Source organism: Caretta caretta, chromosome 5 (assembly GCF_965140235.1).
Source record: "Caretta caretta isolate rCarCar2 chromosome 5, rCarCar1.hap1, whole genome shotgun sequence".
NCBI classification, from domain to species: domain Eukaryota; kingdom Metazoa; phylum Chordata; order Testudines; family Cheloniidae; genus Caretta; species Caretta caretta.
In genome coordinates this window covers 131,565,556-131,585,584 of record NC_134210.1, presented here as the reverse complement: position 1 = coordinate 131,585,584, position 20,029 = coordinate 131,565,556, and the positions used below count along the sequence as shown (strand labels likewise).

Here is a 20,029-nt window from a genome sequence, read left to right as displayed (position 1 = left end):
AGCTATGACAGTTTCATGTGCTGGAAGTTTACCTTGTAGTTTTGCCTATATACATGTAAAGAATTAAAATGACAAAATACAAATCAAACAATTAGTCTATAATTCCAGATAACTAAACCAGTAAGTCACCTGCAAATTAAAGGTCAGATTCACCACTGCACTCCTGTTGCTTTGTGCTGTTCTGGTGATGCAAAACACCTGTAAACTCATCTTAAATTAGTGCTAGATGCTTTATGAGGCTCCAGAGCAACACCAGAATCAGAACATACTGATGAATCAGGTCACAGAAGTTAAAATAAAAAAGTAATTTTAAGGTTGATATTACACATCAACTCACTGGAGATATCACATGGTAACATGTGCGTTTGAGTTTCTTATTTAGTGTTCAGACATGACATCTTTATTTTTTTTAAAAAACAATGATATTTTCAGATAAAATGTTTAATTGCAGTTAAGATAGAGAGCATGTACGAGTAACTAAGGGTAAAACACACATTACAGGAATATCACAGCTACATCAAAAACAGGCATTACAAACCTAGGAAATTGAGAAATCCAAACACAGAAATGCACAATTAAAACACTGGAACAACCTTCACTTGACCTTTTTAGTATGTGCGGTGCCAGATTAAACTAAAGTGATTTTTAATTATACTGTGGGGTATTCTTTGTTTTTCCTCATGGTGTCAATACAAGACAGAGTTAAGGTTGTTTAGTCCATTTCCATATGTTGATAGGACCGGATTTCTTAGCACAGACAGAAAGATGGGGGTGGCGAGCGTTGGTGTTATATTGGAGGGTGTGAGGTCCTGGCACCAACGTGATGCCCCATCGGGTGGGGGGGGAGAGCAGGCACATAGAGACACATCATGGTGGGGTGTGACCAACTGGAGAGGAGACACTTCTGCTTGGACAGTCATGGGAGCTGGGGGTGCGAAGAGGTCAGAGGCGGGTATTGGGAAGGGGGTGAATTAAGAGGCAAGGGAGGCCATGGCGCAGAGAGAGACATCTCTGAAGGGAAATATTGGCTCAGAAACACCTTGTGGGGACAACTGGGAGGGAAGACCTAAGGAAGACACTGAGGCCCCAGGCCAGACAACTCAGGGGAGGCCTGGGAACTAACACTGCACTGGGGGTGGGGGAATCTGGAGAGGAAGCCCGGGCACTGACACCCCACTGAGAGCAGTGGTTGGGGGGAAGGGAAGGAGGCCCAGACACTGACACCCCGGTGGGGGGGGGGATCAGGAGGGGAGGCTCTGGCTCTACACCCCACTGGGCCTGGTGGGAATCTGGGGAGGAGATCCAGGCACTGACACCCCACCAGGGAGCATCAGGGGGAATCGGAGCCCGGACGCTGACACCCAACAGGGATGGAGGAAACGTGAAGGGGAGGCCAAGGCAGGGAGGCTGACACCCCGCGGGGGGAGGAGACACTCGGACGCTGACGCCCCAGGAGCGAACGGGGCGGGGGCAGACACGGAGGGGGGGGGACACACGGACGCTGACACCCCACGGGGGGGAGCCCGGACACGGGCGCTGACCCCCGGGCCGTGCCGGTGAGGGCGGAGCCGCAGGCCGCGGGCGCTCGGGGCTGGCCGGGCCGGGCTCGCCAGTCACTCACCCAGGTGAGGAGACTCTCCCCGAGCTCGGCGCGCTCCAGGCTCTCCACGTTGAACATGATGCGGGCGGGCTCGGCAGGGCACGGCCGCCAGACACCGCTGCCGGGGCCGAGTCGCTGGCGCCGCCGCTTCCCTGGGCCGGGCTGTGGCGCAGACACGTCACCGGGCCGCCGCCGCCGCCGCCGGGACCCGCCCGCTCCCGCCGCCGCCGCGCATGCGCCAGGCGCGCCTCACGCGCACAGGGCGGGCGGGGGCTGGAGTCTGGCCACGGGGAGGCCTCGGCTGAGCCAGAAGCGGAGAGAGGTACCGACCCCTGCCCGCCTGGCCGGACCCTGCCCCGGGGCGAGCCTGGCTGGACCCGCCTTCTCGGGCGCCTGGCGAGCCGGCTACTCCTCACGCACCGAACACCCCCCACCCTCGGGCGCCCGGCCCTGGAGCGAGCCCCGCCACCCCTCCCCCACCGAACACCCCCCCCCCCCTCGGGCGCCCGGCCCCACGGCGAGCCCCGCCACCCCTCCCCCACCGAACACACCCCCCTCGGGCGCCCGGCACCACGGCGAGCCCCGCCACCCCGCCCCCACCGAACACACCCCCCTCGGGCGCCCGGCCCTGGAGCGAGCCCCGCCACCCCTCCCCCACCGAACACATCCCCCCTCGGGCGCCCGGCCCCACGGCGAGCCCCGCCACCCCGCCCCCACCGAACACACCCCCCCTCGGGCGCCCGGCCCCACGGCGAGCCCCCCCACCCCTCCCCCACCGAACACATCCCCCCTCGGGCGCCCGGCCCCACGGCGAGCCCCGCCACCCCTCCCCCACCGAACACCCCCCTCGGGCGCCCGGCCCTGGAGCGAGCCCCGCCACCCCTCCCCCACCAAACACACCCCCCTCGGGCGCCCGGCCCTGGAGCGAGCCCCGCCACCCCTCCCCCACCGAACACACCCCCCTCGGGCGCCCGGCCCTGGAGCGAGCCCCCCCACCCCTCCCCCACCGAACACATCCCCCCTCGGGCGCCCGGCCCCACGGCGAGCCCCCCCACCCCTCCCCCACCGAACACATCCCCCCTCGGGCGCCCGGCCCTGGAGCGAGCCCCGCCACCCCTCCCCCACCGAACACATCCCCCCTCGGGCGCCCGGCCCCACGGCGAGCCCCGCCACCCCTCCCCCACCGAACACATCCCCCCTCGGGCGCCCGGCCCTGGAGCGAGCCCCGCCACCCCTCCCCCACCGAACACACCCCCCTCGGGCGCCCGGCCCTGGAGCGAGCCCCCCCACCCCTCCCCCACCGAACACATCCCCCCTCGGGCGCCCGGCCCCACGGCGAGCCCCCCCACCCCTCCCCCACCGAACACATCCCCCCTCGGGCGCCCGGCCCTGGAGCGAGCCCCGCCACCCCTCCCCCACCGAACACATCCCCCCTCGGGCGCCCGGCCCCACGGCGAGCCCCGCCACCCCTCCCCCACCGAACACATCCCCCCTCGGGCGCCCGGCCCTGGAGCGAGCCCCGCCACCCCTCCCCCACCGAACACATCCCCCCTCGGGCGCCCGGCCCTGGAGCGAGACCCCCACCCCTCCCCCACCGAACACCCCCCCCTTGGGCGCCTAGCCCTGTTGCGAGCCCCCCCTCCAAACACGCCCCCCACACACACACACTCAGGCACCTGGCCCTGGAGCGAGCCCCCCCACCAAACACCCCCCCCCCCCGGCGCCTGGCTCCAGGGTGAGCTGGACCACCCCTACCTCATGACACCTATACCCTCCTGGTCCTGGGGCAAGCATGGCCACTCCTCCCTCCACCAAATACACATCCCCTCTTGGGCACCTGGTCTCAGGGCGAGCCCCACCACTCCTCCCCCACCAAGTACACCACCCTCAGGCGCCTGGCCCTAGGGCGAGTCCCACCCCCTCCCTGCCAACACTCCCCTTGGGCGCCTCATCCCTGGCGAGCCTTCGCTGCTCCTCCCCCACGAAACACACACGCTCCTACCTCTATGGCCCTTGTAGGCCACTGCATCCCGATGTGAGCCCGGATACTCCTCCTCCTGCTTTGGGTCCCCAGGTCCGGGTGTGAGCCTGGTTTCTATCACCACTATATTTACTTGGCCACTCTGCCACCTATTCTGTTCATTTCTCTCCCCAACGTACAATGTATTGTCCTGCCTTCTTGCCTGTTTATGAATGAAATTTGGATCTAAACACAGTGTTCCACATAAGTGGTTGGTTTGAAATAAGAAAACCTGGTCTATTTGGTTCTTTGTTTTCCATCTCCCAGTCCAGTCGATAAACATTAATTAGGGAACGCTGATGCCTAAAATGGTACAGCTCAGAACTCCAGTTTGGATGATTTTAGATGTCAACTGTTCTGAGAAACTAGGTTCCCAGCCCGTGGAGCTCAAAGAGCCAGGGTCCTTGCTCACACTCAATTTTTGACATTGACAGGGCATGCCCCTTATAACCACTACTGGCTCTTGGCCTTATTAGCCTGTATATTTCTATTGAGTTCCATGGAACTGCCGTAACAGGAGTGCTGAACAGTATATTGGTAGTTTTCAGAGTAACAGCCGTGTTAGTCTGTATTCGTAAAAAGAAAAGGAGGACTTGTGGCACCTCAGAGACTAACAAATTTGTTTGAGCATAAGCTTTCGTGAGCTACAGCTCACTTCATCGGATGCATTCAGTGGTGTTTGCAGGTATGACCCATAGCTTGTCAAATCAAAGAGATGCTTGACATTTATATGTATTTATATAGTCTTTGTATTGTTCAGTTCAATAAAGAAATGTTTTTAAAAATGTGAAAGTAATATTTTTACATAAATAGTGGAAATGACCAGTTAAGATCATTTAATGCTGAGATAGATACTTGTTTCAGGAAGGCTGAGTTACCGTTCCCTTTCCATTAGGAATCTGTGAAGGCAGTTTTGCATGGGAGAAAAGTAGGTTACTTATAAGTAACCAGTATTCTCTGAAAATATTGCCTCCGCAGAGAAACACCCATCCTCTCTACTTCTTTGCTTCTCCATAGGATCTACATTGGGCAGGTCAATAGGAACTAGGGATTCAGTCTGTCATCATTCGGCAATGAACCAGGACACCCCAAGTTAGCTAACTGCTTTTAAATTGTTCCAACTATCTCACAACACAGTTTGTGGATTTATGAGGACAGTATATTCATAGAAATTATTACTAGTAAGTAATATAGTTTGAGAATGTGAGAGTGGCTTTTAAAAGGAGGAATTTGTCAGATATTTTTCTCATTCTTAAAATTGCTTCATATCTTCTTGATAAGGTCTTGTTTGTCCACAGTGAATTCCTGTTTACCCACAGAACAGGTAATGTATAGGCAGTGACTGAGTGTTTCCCCACCCTGCCTACCCAATATGTTTCAACTCTGCACTGGGTGGGGGGAATATGTAGAGGGGTGAGCGGGAAGTTCAGTCTTAGTAACCAGTTGAATCCTTAGCCTGTCTGCTGAGGTAGCCAAAAAGGATGTCAATTATGATGACTTATGTGATGTGGACACCCTATTAGCTAGGAATTGGACTGAAACTGGTTTTGTCTGTCTGCTGCAAGCTGTCTGCAGAGTTTCACCCATACAGTGAGAGAGAGGTCTTTCAGTTCTAACAAAATGTTTTAGTTCTGTAGTATCTTCTCTCAGGGATTCAGTCTTTGAAACTCTTCTTGGAGAGGAAGGGGTGTTTGTACCCTGCAACATTTTCACCCTCTGAAGTATCTCTTCCCCCAGCAGGAGAGTAATACCTACTTTCTTCTTTCTCCTTTAGGAAAAGATGTTTCCCAGAGGCTACTGACCCCAGACTTCCCAAAGACCTAGTTCAGTAGGTAAGTGTATGGAATTGTCAGTCCTAAGGGTTTTTACGTGGACGCAAAGGACACCCTCCCAGTAAAACTGCACTTGCAGAGCTGAAGAACCTCAGCTTTTCAGGAAAATTTCCACTTTACTGGTAAAGCTACCAACGCTGTAAAGGTCTCTTTCACAAATACACTGAGTTCAGGGGTCAGTGGGAATCTGAGACTGGTAGAGGCTCTAAGAACAGTTGCTCATCCCTTGAGTGAGTGTTTCACATGGATCATGGTGACAGCATAGGTCTCGGTGACACCAAAAGTGCTGGTATAGATTTGATTGCACCAGCTAAGATGACTTATTTAATACTGTAATGTCAGAAGTATTGTAGCTGTATCTCTAAAGTAGTTACCCAGTAATGTTGATACTATTAATACTCACTGCTTGAACACTTAATAACACACTATCCGAAGAAATAGTATTCGTTTTATTCTTCCCACAGAATTTATCTTGGCAATTAATAAATTACTCTTATTTTAAAAATTGCTCTTGTTGCTTGACTGTTTCAGATGTTGTCCTTCCTCCTTTTAGTTTGACTGTCTGCAGTTTTTATTAAGTATAATAAAAATTAACAAAATAGTCTTTAATATTGAAGCTTATTTATATTATTTTTACTTAAATGTGTAAACACATGCCTGGTATGCAAACATCTCATCATGTTTACATAGTCAAAATCAACAAATCCCTACTGCCTATGATATAGACAGCATCAGTTGATAACCCTCCATTCTCTAAAGATGCCATCTGCTAGAATTCTTGCTCATGGCTTTTAGTTCCTAGACTTGATACCAGCAGATCTTCCTCAGCTCTTAAAGAATGTTCGCCCAGAAGGAAGTGGCAAAGTGTGAGCCAGGGATATTAGGCATCTTATTGACATATCATGAGCTACTGGAAGATAGACCAGGGTCTCTGTAGCCCCTTGGCATCCGATTCATGCAAGGTTTGATACTTTTAAAACTTCCCATTAAAAAGCCCTCTATGTCATGCAGTCTTAATGTAGTCTTGGCAATCTGATGAAAGTTCCTTTTAAACCATTTATTTCTGTGAATTTTAATCTCTGATGTGGAAATTCCTTTGGTAGTAGTGATACCAGCTTGTCAGGTAAGTTTCAGGGCCTAATGATTGATCTGTCTGACACCAGATTATACAAGCAGTAAGTGTGCTAGAGTCTCCTCTGAGATTCCTCTGCAAGGTAGTGCTGGAGTTCCTGTCCTGCCAGTGTTTCTCCTATGCTCATGTACTTAACCCAGTGATGCCCTTCTCTATGCATTAATTGTTGAAAGGTCCCTGGGATTCTGCATGAAGTGGACTAAGGGAGCATAGAAATTGTCTGACTGGATCAGACCAATGGTCTGTCTAGTCTAGTATCCTACTTCCGACAGTGGCCAGTGCTTCACAGGAAGAAACCTTGCAGTAGGAAGATTTGGGATAATCTGGCACCAAGTAAAGTTTCCACCTGTCCCCCAATATTTAAAGGGTAGTTTATGCCCCCAGAGTTTGAGGGCTTGTCTACATAGTAAAAGGAACCAAAATAACTACATCAGTTGTAGGTCACATTTTTAATTATATCAGTGTAAATCCATATGTGCATATTCTTATTTTGGAAAAAGTGCCCTATTGTCCATAAAAATTGACTTAAATTATATAAAAATAGAAAATAAAAGTATCCATGCACAGACTTGCACTGATAAGTAATTATAGTTGTGAGTTGAACCTTAATTTCGTTCCATTTCCGTTTAGATAAACGCTGTGGGATTATATTCCTTCCAAAACTCTTGTTTATTTTTTAATCCTATTATGAGGACAACAAGAGTTAATGTCCAGTTCTTTTTTGGATTAGTTAATTTTTCTGTTATCCTGGTACATTTTTCTTTGATATGTATTTTTTTAGTCATGATAAATCATTTTGCATTGTCTTATCCTGGGAGCTTCATCTCCTTTGCAACCAAAGAAACTGACTAGCACTTTTAGAGGACAGTATTTATACCAGCAGGAGTTGGCATGCAACAGCCATTAGGGGGGCCTGGGCTTGTGCCCTGCTACTGCTACCCTCACTTATGTAAATCGTTTAAGAGCCAAGGGTATTCCACCAGTCTTGCACTAAGAAGCAAAAGCCCAGGAGCAAGAATCCTGTCAGAATATTGTCTTCTGAGAAACACAATTTCAGGTAAATAATTTCCCCTTATTCACCCTCAACAAATCCTTAAAAGGACACTATCAATTCAAATCCATCTTTAAGAAAGGGATTTGAGCAAACTGATGAGCCCTGTACTATGCCCTGAAAGTCAACAGATGTATGTGACCTACTAATTTCTTGGTTACTCGTTTTTCATGCCATTATCTCAGTGTGTCATTTCTAGACCATCATGCAGAGCCATAATAAGGTCCTTCATTTTTCCTGTACCTATGTGACCCTTGTGTCTAAGATCTTTGTAATCTCTCTTGGAAGTATAATAGCAGATAAGACATCCCTGGTGAAGTAAGAGGCACTAAAATATATGGAAAATGTAGAAAATCATGAATATTTTGGTCTGTCTAGCCAGCAATAATTATTTCACATACTATGGCAAGCACTAGTTCATTTTTAGTGTCCTCCTAAGTGGTGTTATGTGGCATTGTTCTAGCTGTGCCATATGAAACAGAATCTTGATAGTATTTCTTTTGTTAGCTGGCAGTTCAGAAGCATGATGAGGTAATACATCTGCATTAACATGCTCCTTTGTGCCCTTAAATTTCAATGTCCTCTGTGTGCGCTTCCAAGAATAAAAGCCACTGTTGTAATTTAACATGCTGTTATTTGTGATATTCCTTTGTTGGGAAAGGAGCAATGGAGATCAAGTAGATAACTTGTGACCAATGTGAATTTTTAGCCTGACAGTAATTAAATCAGCCTTGAAAAATTCTACTTGCCTAAGGCAAATAATTCTTTGTTGACAAGAGAGTAAATTATCATTAGTTTTACTATCATCAATCTGAGTCACCATGATAAAGAGCAGGCAAGAATTTGTGCCTGAGCTGGTAACTTGTAATGACAATTTTGCCCAGATAAATTATGTTACTTTATACCCTTCTACCACTCCAGTCCCTACCAATCTGTCTATGTATCGTTCCATTCCATAATCATTGAGACTCATGGTGCAACTGCATCTGGTATCTGCTTGTCTGCTATTTAACTAAGTCCTGATAAAACCAATTGTGACATAGTTGGGTCACAGTGCAAAAGATAAGGTAATTTCTTCTTTTCTTTTTCTCACTGGAGAGCCCTGCTATTTTGTATTAGAAATACCAGGAGATTAAAGAGGACTGGCTATTAAAAAATTGGTTATTGTCCTTTTTGCTTCTTTTTTGATGTTTAAAGAGGGACTGAAATTTTTTGCTATTTTACAAAATAACTTCGCTGTTTTTTGTTTGGTTTTTGTTTTTTTGTCGTTTGTAAGTTGATTTTGCTGGAGGATTGTGAGCTTTCTCATTCCTTAATTGAAAGGCAGTGTGGGAATGCATCTTTGTTTTTTCTTGACATCCATCCAACTGAATAATCAGTTGGGAGACTCTCTCTTTAACAATCAGTTCTTAAAAGTCTGAGTAAAAGTTACCTCTCCTCTGAATTAATAGTTTCACTTTCTTGGTTTTTTCTGAAGTAATTTTACCAGTCATCCATAGTCTTCCATGAAAACTAGCATAAACAAGAACTGAATTTCTAGTATAAAAGAGAAGGAACAAATTTTAAAAACACCTTTCTATCCTCCTTTATACATCATAAAGAAATGATGAGAACAAATTTTTAACACAGAGAAGGAAGAATGTCTTTTAAATGGATTATTTGGCATCTGAAAAACACATGGTCTTGCAGTTAGTTTCGTTCAACTAAAATTGTTAAGCTGAAAAGGTTAGGTAAATATCATTTTAAAAAAGTAATTTGCATAAAAATGGAGCATTGCAAGAATTTAATAAAGTGGTTGAATACAAACCTTATTTACTTATGTCAACTCATTGCTGATTCTCTAGGAGAGCCCTGAGACACTTCAGTAAAAATAAATAAGTAGAGAGGCTGAAATCTAAATTTAATTCAGTCTCCTACATACCCCTAATCCTTACCCACATCCATCTCCCATAACATACATACTTCACTTCCAAACAACATGTCAGTTTTAACTTGGACCATGGGGAGTTTAGAAATTGATGTTTCTCAGTTCCCTTCCTGTCAGTCAGTCTTTACAATGGGCAAACCCCTTCTGTATGGCAACTGGAGGCAACCAAGATCTTTGCTCTGAGCTTGGCTTTAGGGATGCCCCTCAGGAAGACCTCCCCAGAATTTTTTGCCTTCCAAGCAGCACATACAGCAGAATTCAAGTCTCCCTTTGCAGCAGAGCTTTCACAAGATTTCTGAAGTGTTCTTAACTAAACATCACTGTTTCTTCAGTGGCTTCAAGGCTTTTCGCCTCAAAACTGCTGAATTTAGAAAATCTTTTGGCTTTCAGGAGAGGGTCTGAAAGATGTAATCTCTCCTCCCCTCTGAGAAATGGCAGATGGACAGTAGGCCACAGAAACCCAGCTCTACAGTAAGACAGTTGAGCAGGCCTCAGGGAAGCTTTCTTCCCTGACACCTGGCCAGAATCAGAGGCATGGAACTAGGGGTTAAGATTTTCAAAGCCTCCCTGCTGCTCCCCGTGAATCCCACAGCCTGTAAAGCAAGCAGAAAAGTTTCACTGGAGTCTCCTGAATCTCAGGAGAAGGAATGATTTCCTCTATCAACCAGGACGAAGAAATAACTGTTCCCGGTCAACGTATAGGCAAGGTCCATGCTGAAGTTGTTGAGAAAGCTATTAAACAAGCCCATCCCACAAGCTGTTTTACTGCAAGGCCACAGCTGCCATGAAGGATGCCAGCTACTGCCACCTTTCTGATGCCAGTGAGTTGCTAGTGGCTGCAGCTCAACTCTCATTCAGTGCAATTGGTCCCCGCTCAGCCCAGAGCATGGAGTGAAATAATCCTTTCACACACACCCTCATTTTTCTCTCAAGGGTTTTGGCCCAGGGACTGGTGTTAAAGAGACAGCAGAAAGTCTCAAAGCTTCTCATGAGTGAATCTCCTCTCTAGATTCTCAAAAGAAAAGGAGAAATCTCTAAAGCTGGGCCTTTGAGCCAGATACCTCATGTTCTCAACTAAGTTTCCAAGAATTATGCACAAATAGGGGCTCTAATTTCTCAGGTGCTTATGTTTTCAGAAGATTAACAACCAGAACCTTGCAAAATTGAAGAGCTGTGATTAAGATACAGTGGGAATTCCCCATCAAGAGTCACTTGTATATAAGGACTAAAAGATCTTCATTACTCTGCCTAAGGTTAAGCTTGCTGTAGCTTCCTTAGTAAAGGGCATAGTCATACCAGCTGAGAGTCTGTTCCTGCCAAACCCATAGACAAAAGAATAAGTTAATTGCTCAGACTAAACTTGTATACAGCCGCCTCAGCCCTGTGAATATTGGCTGCAGTCTTATTGGGTGCAGCTCTGTGCTCAACTGAAAGGCCATTGAAGCATACACACATACACAAAAAAGGCAAAGTAAATCCTACATAAAACTACTTTAAACTTGATTTCCTTAGCAATGTTTTCAGAGCTGTTGTTCCACCTGACTCTGATTTCCTATATGTTCAAAACTTCCAAAGACATGGTCCAAGGGACCTATAACACCACTTGAAGAAATTGGAATGGCAGGCTAACATCTGATATCCTTCCAAATTTCTTGCTGATAAGCTCTTTGGGGAACAAAGAGACAAAGCCGTCAGTGAGGCTTTACACAAGGGGAATAAGTCTCTCCCTTCTTCCAATGAAGCTTCTCTATTCAAACCACCTTATTTCAGCAAGTGTTCCCTTTGTAGTCACTTCTCTTCCAGCATAGATATTATACATTAGGAGGAGGCCATTGCTGCCTTTCCTCAGAGTTGGAAGATCAAGGCAGGGATTCTCTGGGAAACCATACAACCCACAAAGCTTCCCTTGATTTTTGGGTTTCCCAAGTCTGGGCATATCCCAGCCCTTCTACCAGAGTGGAGGGGGCCTCATCCAGAAGTGAGTCATCTCAAAAAATGGGTGCTTGAGAAAATCAGGGTGGACTCATTATCACAGGGATAAGTTTATCCTTTCCCCCAAAGTAAATTAAAATAAACCAATGCTATCAACAAGACCTTCCATCGCATCAGAAAATGAAATTTGAATTAGCCCATCTCTTACGCATTGGAACACTAGAACCAGTTCCATGGAGAGAGAGAGATTTTGAAAAGGTCACAAGAATCTCTGTGGTACAAAGAAACAATAGCATACACCCTATTTCAGATCTTGTGTCTCTTGTTAACTCCATAAGGAAATCAATATTACAGGGAGAAATACTGAAATCCATCATTCCAGTATTGTCTTCCCAAGCTTAGAATATGAAAATAAAATTCCTGGAGGTCTGTCGAAGATGTGTTTGGGGAGAATTACCCAGATATACTTCAGCTTGTGCTCTAAGAAGCAGCATTTTATATAGTGCTCCCTTTTTGGACTCATAACTTTTTCATGAGTGTTCACAACTGACTCCTTTCAAGTATCATCCCTCCTTTCAAGTGAAAGGGATACATGTCTGCCCTGTCAGGTTTACTTCATCATGTTACACAGGGCCCAGAAGCCATTTCTAAAAGCCTTCAGAAACATAGCTTGAGCAGACAGGTGAACAGACCAATTACAACCCACACAAAACTCCAGCATCTCAAGTTATCATCAAAGAGAATCTTTATTTCAGAAGAGAGATGGAAAAAGGTAGTGTCAGACATTCCAAACATTAGCACACTTTTCCTAAGATAAAGTCTCTGACCTTGCTTCTTGGGTAGTTGGTCTCATTTGAAGAATTTAAGGAGCATCTAGCAAAAGATTCAAAAACTAACAGTAACAAATTTAAGTACATCAGAAGCAGGAAGCCTGCCAAACAATTAATGGAGCAACTGGACTAAAGGAGCACTCAAGGAAGACAAAGGCATTGCGGATAATCTAAATTCATTCTTTGCACTGGTCTTCATTGCAGAGGATGTGACGGACATTCCCACACTTGAGCCATTTTTAGATAACAAATCTGAGGAACTGTCCCAGCCTAGGATGTCAGTAGTGGAGGTTCTGGAACAAACTGATAAACTAAACAGTAGTAAGTCACCAGGACCAGATGGTATTCCCCCAACAGTTCTAAAGGAACTCAAACATGAAATTGCAGAACTACTAAGTGTGGTGTATAACCTATCACTTAAATCAACATCTGTACCAGATGACTGGAGGATGGCTAATGTGATTCCAGTTTTTAAGAGGCTCCAGAGGTGATTCTTGCAGTTAGTCTGGTAAGACTAACCTATAGTAAAGAACAGAATTATCAGACACATAGATTATCATGATTTCTTGGGGAGGAGTCAACACAGCTTTTATAAAGGGAAATTATGCCTCCCTAATCTATTGGAATTCTTTGAGGGGGTCAGCAAACATGTGGACATGGGTGATCTGGTAAAAAGACAGGAAACAAAGGGTAGGAATAAATAGTCAATTTTCAGAAGGGAGAGGTAAATAGCAGGGTCCTCCAGGGATCTATACTGGGACCAGTGCTATTCAACATATTCATAAATGATCTGGAAAAGGGGGTAAACAGTGAGGTGGAAAAGTTTGCAGAGGATAAAAATTATTCAAGATGGTTAAGTCCAAAGCAGATTGCCAAGAGTTACAAAGAGAGCTCACAAAACTGGGTGACTGGGCAGCAAAATGGCTGATGAAATTCAAAGTTGATAAATGCAAAGTAATGCACATTGGAAAACATAATTCCAACTATACTATGCTTCAAATGATTCATTCCCTTTGAAGCATCTAGCATTGGCCAGTGTCGGAAGACAGGATATTGGGTTAAATGGATCACTGATCTGGCCCATTATGGCCATTCTTATGGTACCCAGTATAATTCTTGCTTCACTTCCAGCCAGCAATTGCAACAAATCCGTTTAGAAAGATCTTGGTCAAGATCCAGTACTGATATCTCTTGGTGAAATTGTTCTTAATATTATTTAACAGCTACATGATATCACGTCCAGAGAAGCTGATCATCAGTACAGGTACATATTCTATGTAGGGGGAACACATTTGAACTCCTTTATGACTTGGGGAGAGGAAGGGAAATGTGACCCAAGAGGGAGACATTGAGTATAAACTGTTTCATGCTATGGACTGTCAAGCTCGCCCCTCCATTTCCAGAAAATGATTTTTCAGAAACATGGTGTGTGTATAACTGCTAAGAAGACAGAACTTGGGCTTCGTGAGCAGCCCATCAGAGAGGGGAGCCCAGTCCCTCAGTCCCAAGGCATTGGTGCTTGAAAGACTTGGTTAGCACTGCAGCCTCAGGGTTTGTCTACACAGGAAGTTATACAGATAAAATTACACCAGTATAGTCACATCACTATACTTTATTCTGGTAAAACTTCCCATGTGGACATTCTTATTTTGGTGCAAGAGTGCCCTTTTCTGATTTAGCTTATGTTGCTTTGAAAGAGTTAAGTTAAACTGAAAAAAGGCACTCATACTGGAATAAGAGTGTCCACACAGGGCATTATGCTGGTATAACTATAGAGTTTCAAATTCACACCCTACCTTATACGCGAATAACTTCCCACATATTCCCTTGACCAGTACTGTTTCTCTTGGTCATTCCTATCCTAAAATCATTATTAAATGGTGGTTGGGGCTGCAAGATAATTAAGCCTAAGGCACCATAGTCTGATGAAAGTATTATTTAAGTGGGGTAGGACATAGGACCTGGACCTGTCCATAAAGAAAGACCTGAGGTTTTTTTTATATATTCATATATATGAAGTCTATTGTGTGAATTCTAACTTTACTTTAGTTGTGATTTTTCTGAGAGTCCTGGTTTGGTACCATTGGAAAAGATGTTCTGTAAAAATTTAAACAGACTTTGGCACAGGTGTTTGGGAAAAACTATAATAAGTAAAAATTATAGACTCATAGAAATGTAGGGGTAGAAGGACTTCAAAGGGTCATCTTATCCGTTCCCCCTGCACTGAGGCAGGATCAAGTATGTCTAGACCATCCCTGACAGGTGTTTGTCTAACCTGTTCTTAAAAACCTCCAATGACAGTGATTCCACAACCTCCTTTGGAAGCTTATTCCAGTGCTTACCTATACTTATTATTAGAAAGTTTTTCCGAATATTTCACCTAAATCTCTGTCAGTGCAGAGATTGCAACTCTTGTCCTATCTTCTTGCAACTTCTTGTCCTATCTTCAGTGAACATGGAGAACAATTGATCACCATTTTCTTTACAGCAGCCCTTAACATTTTTGAAGATTTTTATCAAATCCCCTTAGTCTTCTTTTTTCAAGACTAAACACGCCCAGTTTTTTTAACCTTTCCTCAGAGGTCTGATTTTCTAAATCTTTTATCGTGTTTGTTGCTTTCCTCCGGAGTGTCTCCAATTTGTCCACAACTTTCTTGAGATGTGCTGTTCAGAACCGGTTACACTCCTCCAGCTGAGGCCTCACCAGTGCCGAGTAGAGCTGGGGAACTGTTACAACCATAGTTACAGAAGCTATGGTCTCTGTTCAGGTTGAGGCATATTTTAGGATTACTTAGGGCTTGTCTTCACTAAGGGGAGATCGGCGTTGCTGCAATTGATGCAGCAGAGGTTGATGTACCGGGTCCAGTGAAGACCCACTAAATCAATGGCTGAGTGCTCTCCAGTCGACCCTGGTAGTTCAGCTCTCCCAAGAAGAGTAAGGGAAGTCGACCAGAGAGTGTCTCCCATCAACGCAGCACAGTGAAGACACCACGGTAAGTTGACGTAAGCTACGTCGACTCCAGCTACGTTATTCACTTAGCTGGAATAGCATAATTTAGGTTGATTTACCCCAATAGTGAAGACAAGCCCTTAGAAACTGTCATTTCACTTATTTCATGTATGCTTCGTTCCGTTTGGTTTTTCACTGTGGAAGGCCAGTATATAGGAACATTGAAAGGAATCGACCCTTCGTTCTTGGTAAGTTTTCCCCATTCTTCTAGTCCTTAAAAATATCATCTCTCATCCACTTACTGGGATAGCAGAATGCATTGGCTTGTCTTTCTTCACTGCTGCACAGAAACTGAAGTAGTTAGCTCCCACAAATGAAATGGAGGCTAGCGTGTAAATTCCCCACACTGACAAAAGAACAGACCTTCATGGTCCACATTGAGTTTTGGTGAAAAGATGTTTTTTGAGACTATCAGTAGTAGACTGGTGGAATTTGTGGCAGAATAATGGGTATGCTTTCCTCTAAGTGTGATTATACCATTACTGGTGCACACTAATCTCCATGACTTTGGTGTTCTTTCTTTCTATTTAGTGTGTATTTAGGGCTAATTAACAACTTCCTTGCTGGCATTTTCCAAACATTAAGGGCCAAATTCTGAAATGATTTATTGTATAAGGAGGTATAAGTTACATGGTGGTAAATGGATATGAGTCTCAGGGAGTCCTAAAATGGTGGTGTATGTACTGAGGGGGCTGGAGAGAGAGGTAGAAGAATATATAAATTATACAAGTTTAGATTAGTCTCAGATTTTGTCTCCAAGAGTCCACATTTACCATCAAGGAAAAATATTTTTAAAACTTTAATTGTGATGGAACACAGCTCCAGCATGATATTTTGTAAATATGTCACTCCTTTCCCAAAGCCAGCTTCATTTTCTCTGGGTAGTTTCATAATGTTCACAGCTGTGGGTCAGAGCCCTTCTTGATTGCCGCATGAGTGATTTAACAGCTGGTTGCAGCCAATTTTGTTTTGTTTACCTCTCCAGCTGTAGTTTAGTCAACGTTATCTCTAAAAGACAAATCACTCTGACCTTTGCCATATGAAGTTAACAAAAAAAAAAACCAAATGGTATGTTAAGGGTTAGAACAAGAAGTAATCTGAAAATGACCTCTTCCTTCAAGGCTTAGCCCAGAGGCTTCCAAACTGCTCTGAGGAGCACTTGCTGTTTGAGGAAAGTGGCTGGGTGTGCTGTGCTAGATGTCCATGTTTCCAGCAGATGAAAATGGAACATGTAGGAAGGGCAGATACAATGAAGAACAAGAGTAGGAGGCATGATTACCTCCTCCCCCATCCCCCCATTAATACTACTTAACATTCTTTTGGGTAAGTAAATGCTATAGGGTGGATTTCTCAAAAACTCCCATTGACTTCAATGGTAGCAACATTAGGCTGACATATATAGCATATGAAAATCCCACCTGTAGTTGCCATAGGTAGGGGATGGTCCAAAAGACTGCATCTGTTAAGTTGTGGTCTATACTATAAAAAAGTCTGAGAACCCGTGGCTCACCCTAGCACTCCAGATTATGGATGCATACTTGATGTAATTAGGCTATATTTGGAACACGTCAAATCAAGCAGTCTCTCCTATCAAAGATCCCCAGGTAATATATCTGGTAGATTAAAAAAAATCTTGTTTAATTTTAACACTTTAGGCAGCAGCCAATCATTTAAACCTTTTGCTGGTATTATAATGGCATTAGTTCAAACCCCTACAACAAGCTGTGTATATATGGTCAAATTCAACTTCTTTCTCCCATTTCGCTTTTTTTGGTATATACTCCAAGCAATAAATTATATATAGTTTCAAGAGGTGTGTGTGTGTGTGTGTGTATATATATATATTATATATATGTTCTTTTTATGTTTTAGACCTGGAATGGCCAGTCAACAAGCAGAAGTTCAGAGTTTGAAACTAGATAATGATTCGGTTATAGAAGGAATAAGTGACCAGGTACTGGTGGCTGTAGCGCTCAGTTTCACTTTCATTGCTGCTCTGGTGTATATGCTTTTAAGGTGAGAAAATGTTGATAGGAATTCATCAATACATGCATTCCAACATTATTGTGAAGTTTTAACTTTTTCGGTTAAATTGAGTATTTGCATTATGGTGCAAAGTAATTATGGTTCCATGATGTTGAAATAAATTGTTGATATCTCAGTCTAGATATCTTATTTAATTGCAGATTGCTTGACACAGTTTGATGTTCATTCCATAACCATAGTGAAATGACAAGTTTTCCAGGGATGATGCCAAACTCTTTTCCTGATCTTCAGCTGGTCAAACTGAATAGGGTCCAACATTCCCTGAGAATGGAAATTGCTAAATTCATGGCCTGCATAGCTAATAACACAATCACTTGCTACTTATAGAGATGTTAATAGTGACTCCGTAGTTAAGGTTGTAGTTACACTTCTGTTATAAATCCTAGTTTTAGTTCCCTTAAACTATTGAATGGACTGACTGATTTGTTTGCAAATATGTTTCAAATACTAAGGTATCTATAAATTTAGCATTAAAGAATTTTATGTGCCAGGTAATCAAAATGTGTCTGGATTTTCAGAATTGCTCTATACAAAGTAATGAAGTTATTATTGATTCTTCAGCAAATTAATTGTCTACACTTCAGATTGCATGCCATTATGCAGGTTTCTAGACATTTGAACATAGGAGATGTTTCACAGCCAGGGAAATGTAGGAGAAAAATTTTAAATAAACTTCATCATGCACTGGATTTCCATCACTGAATTCTGCATGAAAAGATGTGCATGCTGGCAAGGGAAGCTGTCTGAGGGGCAGAGCTGGAGGTAGGGACAGCTATGGAGCATGTTAGTGGAACCTGGAGGAACTAAGGGAGTAGACTAGATGGTGGGGCTTAGAAGCATTTCTGCAGTTCAGAAGTAGCACATGGGGTAGAACAAGCACTGTACAGTTTCCTGTATCAAAGGAATCCTAGAAGAGGGGTGCATTTTAACTGTGCGTCCCTCCTGCGACGGTTAGTTTTTGCTCCTCAGACCCCTGAAAGACTCCCTCTTGTCTTCATCCTATGTCTCCTCAGTCTCCTTTTTCCCAGTCCCTTTGGCCTCTTCTGTGACTTGGCCCATTTAAGTTTTTAGTTTTATAAATTAAATGTATAAACCTATAAATAGGGCTTCTGTTTTGGAGAATTTTTAATTTCATTTTTCAGGGTTTACTTTTTAGTAATTTTGAGTTTTATGTAGATGTCCAAAATTGGGGGGATTTCTGGGATTTGTCTTTATGTATACTGTAATGAGTAATGTATATTACAGTATATACATTACTCATTGCAGTAGTATATACTGTAATTAGTAATCTTTTTGTAATATTCCTTAGTGCGCTTTCACATAGTACTGTTTCAAACAGCACTTCATTAAAGCACACTAGGGAACATTTAGTGTGCACTAGCAGCGTCTACATGGACAAATTCACGTGTGGCTTGTAAGTGCGATTTAAAAGTCTCACCCCCATAGTTCTCATTACTGCTTCATTGGGGATAAGCCCTTAGAGACAAGTAACTGTTTCCTGTATTTACTGGATAAAAACCATTTTTATTTATTTATTTGTGTGTGTTTACTGGGTGTTTTTTCAGTGTTTATTGGTTAAAACCTAAAATCAGAAGTCCTACATATAAACAAATATTTAAATGTTTAACATCTAAAAGGTTTATCTTTAATAAATTAAACATTTTGATAAGTTTAATTTGGAAATGTTTTTAACTTTAAAAAGGAAGGTAATAGAAGTATGAAGGAGGAAAGAAGAAGGGAAGCATAAGGAGGCATGCATAGAATAAGGGATTTTGATGAGCAATATTGGAGCAGGCAGAGTTTGCTTGGAGTTGGCGTTTCAGGGATACATGGCTACGATGGGAGTTGCTGATGGCCTGGGTAAGGGAGCTAGTCAGTTTGATACCTTGTACAATGCAATGGGCTGCATACAGAACACGCACACTGGATCCGCCTTTGTGTCCTAATGGTTATTTGCTGGAGAAGCAAACTGGATTGAAACACAGAGCAGTTCAGTGCTTCTGTGCTTAAGGTTGTCTTTAAGCCAGCATACCTCTTTAAAGAGTTAATCATAGAACTGGAAGGGACCTCAAGAGGTCACTAGATGAGTCCCTTGGACTCGTGGCAAGACTAAGTATTATCTATATCATCCCTGACAGGTGTTTGTCTAACCTGCTTTTAAAAATCCCCAATGATGGAGATTCCACAACCTCCTTAGGCAATTTATTCCCGTGCTTAACCAACCTGACAGTCGGGAAGTTTTTCATAATGTCCAACCTAAACCTCCCTTGCTGCAGCCATTGCTTCTTGTCCTATCCTCAGAGGTTAAATCAGAAAAACAATTTTTCTCCCTCCTCCTTGTAACAACCTTTCATGTATTTGAAAACTGCTGCATTTCCTTAGTTTATGAGAAGGTCATGCAAGACCGTATCAAAAGCTTTTACTAAAGTCAAGATATACCCAGTCTACCGCTTCTCCCCTATCCACAAGGCTTTTTACCCTGTCAAAGAAAGCTATCAGGTTGATTTGACACGATTTGTTTTTCACAAATCCATGCTGACTGTTACTTATTTTATTATTTTCTAGATGTTTGCAAATTAATGGCTTCATTATTTGCTCCGTTATCTTTCTGGGTACAGAAGTTAAGCAGACTGGTCTGTAATTCCCCGG

The 20,029-nt window shown here is 44.1% G+C and overlaps 2 protein-coding genes across 11 annotated transcripts in view; one reads left to right on the top strand and one right to left on the bottom strand.

Moving 5' to 3' along the window:
* The window catches only part of HOOK3 (hook microtubule tethering protein 3), a 142,980-nt gene extending 141,186 nt beyond the window's left edge, over nucleotides 1–1,794 (bottom strand). For 5 of the 6 annotated variants that reach the window (XR_007356890.2, XM_048851605.2, XM_048851604.2 and 2 more), the window contains exon 1: nucleotides 1,622–1,794. Coding sequence is in view for 4 of the 6 variants with exons in the window: in XM_048851605.2 (XP_048707562.1) it covers nucleotides 1,622–1,678 (57 nt within the window). In the remaining 2 variants the exon portion in view is untranslated. The remainder of the gene's footprint in view (nucleotides 1–1,621) is intronic. The other variant, XM_048851608.2, reaches the window with a different exon arrangement.
* Nucleotides 1,795–1,807: 13 nt separating this feature from the next.
* The window catches only part of RNF170 (ring finger protein 170), a 58,275-nt gene continuing 40,053 nt past the window's right edge, over nucleotides 1,808–20,029 (top strand). Inside the window, exons 1-4 of one of the 5 annotated variants that reach the window (XM_048851636.2) lie at nucleotides 1,808–1,922; nucleotides 5,395–5,452; nucleotides 13,548–13,588; nucleotides 17,207–17,350. In XM_048851636.2, the coding sequence (XP_048707593.1) occupies nucleotides 17,214–17,350 (137 nt within the window). In that variant the 5' untranslated portion in view covers nucleotides 1,808–1,922; nucleotides 5,395–5,452; nucleotides 13,548–13,588; nucleotides 17,207–17,213. Of the gene's footprint in view, nucleotides 1,923–4,187; nucleotides 4,306–5,394; nucleotides 5,453–13,547; nucleotides 13,589–17,206; nucleotides 17,351–20,029 lie in introns of those variants that run through there. The other 4 variants (XM_048851634.2, XM_048851635.2, XM_048851639.2 and 1 more) reach the window with 4 other exon arrangements.